General features: G+C 54.4%; 2 protein-coding genes across 2 annotated transcripts in view; one reads left to right on the forward strand and one right to left on the reverse strand.

Moving 5' to 3' along the window:
* Positions 1 to 1,471, reverse strand: part of LOC105363158 (facilitated trehalose transporter Tret1-2 homolog) — a 10,288-nt gene extending 8,817 nt beyond the window's left edge. Inside the window, exon 1 of the mRNA XM_011500778.1 lies at positions 1,163 to 1,471. Within this exon, the coding sequence (XP_011499080.1) occupies positions 1,163 to 1,328 (166 nt within the window). The 5' untranslated portion in view covers positions 1,329 to 1,471. The remainder of the gene's footprint in view (positions 1 to 1,162) is intronic.
* pyd (zonula occludens-like protein polychaetoid) overlaps positions 1 to 2,760 on the forward strand; it is a 54,134-nt gene that overhangs the window by 9,931 nt on the left and 41,443 nt on the right. The window contains exon 2 of the mRNA XM_011500779.1: positions 1,996 to 2,203. Coding sequence (XP_011499081.1) covers positions 1,996 to 2,203 — 208 coding nt within the window. The remainder of the gene's footprint in view (positions 1 to 1,995; positions 2,204 to 2,760) is intronic.

The raw sequence follows: 2,760 nt of genomic DNA on the forward strand, positions 1-2,760 counted from the left end.
AGAGAGAGAGAGAGAGAGAGAGAGAGGGTACGTGAAAGAGTTTATAAATGAGACAAAGCAATAGTCCGTTGAACTTCTGGCCGGTAGATGATAAAATGTTGCAGTTGGGTAACAAAACTGTTGACGGAATAGTTAAGATTTATTTGGTGAAGGTATGTATGATTGAATTGTATTTGATGAAGAAGTAAGTAATAAAATTATTATCAAGAATGTACTTGAGTGTACTTGATAATTGTACACGTGTATGAACGATGAATAGTTGTAAAGGAAAAAAACTGAATGACGACAGGCGCTAATAAGCTCGAAGATTGACTGATCTTGGCTGCGCGCGAGGTTTGTTAACGTGCAACCTGTTCCGCAACAGTTACATAAAGAAATAATCGTTCGTTCCAATAGACTCGTGATTGTTCGCTACATTCGGTCCTATCGCTCGTACGTGGGTGGTATCATCGTTGTCCTCGACGTCGTGCTCTTCGTTCGAATACAAGAGGCTCTCGGACGAAAGCGCGCTCGACTATCTAAATATAAGCTCCGCGGAAAGAAGAAGAAGGTGCTCCTGCAAAAGAATGAACGGCCCGCGGGCGAGCGAGCAACGGGAAATTATCCGAAAATAGCGATTCACGGCCGTTATTACGGCGGCCGTTATCGACTCTATCCGATAGCTTGAATAAGGGCCGAAGCCGCGTTTATCAATGGAACTCGTCGAGCGGTCTCTCCCATTCTTGAGGAGTTGCGGAGAAAGGGTGCCCGGCGAACGTTTCCGGGTTCAAGGCTGGTTCCCGACGAAGGTCGCGAATCCCCGGGTGACGGCGGTGAGACGTGCGCGCGCTTTCACAATCGGTGAACAGATAAAGCGCGGGGCGGGGCCTCGACCGCGGAAAATTTGGACTCGCGCACTCGCGCGTGCAAGTAAGAATGAATGAGTAAGAGATACATGGATAAATAGATATATTGATAAAAATATAGATAGACAGATTATCAGATAGATAGATAGATAAATAGATAGATAAATAGATAAATAGATGGATAGATAGATAGATAGATAGATAGAGAGAGAAAGGGATATAGATAGATAGATAGAGAGATAGAGAGAGAGAGAGAGAGAGAGAGAGAGAGAGAGAGAGAGAGAGAGAGAAAGCACGCTCAGGGAGGAGGGACTCACCGATAAGCGTGGCGAGGTACTGGAAGAGCTTGCGGCCCTCCTGCTTGCCCCCGTGTATAGGGCGCAGGGGCTGACCTCCGCCCTTCAGGGTCTCCACGGGAGATCTGGGCCCGGGCCCCGGCAGCTCGGCCATCTCGTTGTCCTCGCTGCGTGCGGCCTGATGCATCTCTGTCTTGTTGGTGGCCGCGGCCCGGCACCTTACTCGGGCTGCCGCCCCTTATCTGCACGGCCTCGACTACTGTTTCTGTTGCTGTTGCTGCTTCTGCTGCTGCTGCTGCTGTTGCTGCTTCCGCTACCGTCGCCGCTACCGCCGCCGCCGCCGCCGCTGCTGCTACTACTACTACTACTACTACTGTCGCTCTTCTTCCTCTTGTCCTCGCGCCTCCTGCGTCCGTCGCTCGCGCTCCTCGGCAGCATGTGTGGTACGACGCCGGTGTCGCGAGCGCGTGTGTCGTCGTCTACGTCGTGTCTCGTGCGGCGCGTGGTGATGGCGCGCGCGGCTTTGCCTCGACTGCCAGCAGCGCCCGCCGGAGGAGAGGACGAGGACGGCGGCGACGGCGGCGGTAGCAGCGGCGGCGGAGGAGGCGACGCCGCGGCGGTGACGGTGACGCAACCGACGAGCCTCGACGCCGGTCGCGGTGGCACTACTGCCCGCCGGGGGCCCGCGATTCCCGGCCCCCGATGGTCCTTATCTCACCGAGACCGAGACATCTCCCCCTCCCCTTCCACCCCAAAACCCCCTCCTCCCCCGCTCGAGACCGACCCGACCCCCGCTCTTACGACCCCTATACGAGGACGAGCGTCAAAGGTGCGAGCTTATTTTGCTGTTGCAGCGCGGATGCCGAGGCTGAGGCGAGGAGCTGTCTCCCGACACCGCCACCGCCGTCACCGTCACCGCCACTGCCATCCCCGCCACCATCGCCCCAACAGGTGTCGTCGGGCCAGTCGAAGGAGGCGCCGGTGCGGGACGCCAGCGGAGGCGGCCTGCCTTCGAGTACCGGAGCCATACTCGAGCTGCTCGACGAGCCCGTAGAGGAACCGGTGAGAGACCACTTGCACTTATGCTTATACCTACTCTCGGCACGATACACTCAACGATTCTAACCAACACTCACTCGTCTTTAGCCCTTTTGATCATCCCGCATGTGTTACTTAACTCGTTGTCGTGCTTACGGCTGTGACGTGCACGCGCCCCTGTACCATTTGCCTATTAATAGACTACCGTAACAAACGTCAAACGGCGCGCGCATGTATTTTTAGATAAACATCACAACAATTTTCTCGCTGTCCACGACAAATGCCAAGTTTCTCTCTGCTCTTGACTTCGACACGAATAAATATTGGGCGCGCATTGCGCTCCTGAACCGGCGGCCATCGTCACGATCGTTATCGATCTGCGGACTCTGCAAATAGGGAAAAGCCTCATTTTGACTGTCAAAGGGAGCGAGCGAGCGAATGAGTGAGTGAGCGAATGAAAAAGAGATAGAGATAGAGATAGAGAGACAGATACAGAGACCGAGAGAGAGAGAGAGAGAGAGAGAGAGAGAGAGAGAGAGAGAGAGAGAGAGAGAGAGAGAGAGAGAGAGAGAGAGACAGAC

The sequence above is a fragment of the Ceratosolen solmsi genome, unplaced genomic scaffold (assembly GCF_000503995.2).
Source record: "Ceratosolen solmsi marchali unplaced genomic scaffold, CerSol_1.0 scaffold27, whole genome shotgun sequence".
Lineage (NCBI taxonomy): Eukaryota > Metazoa > Arthropoda > Insecta > Hymenoptera > Agaonidae > Ceratosolen > Ceratosolen solmsi.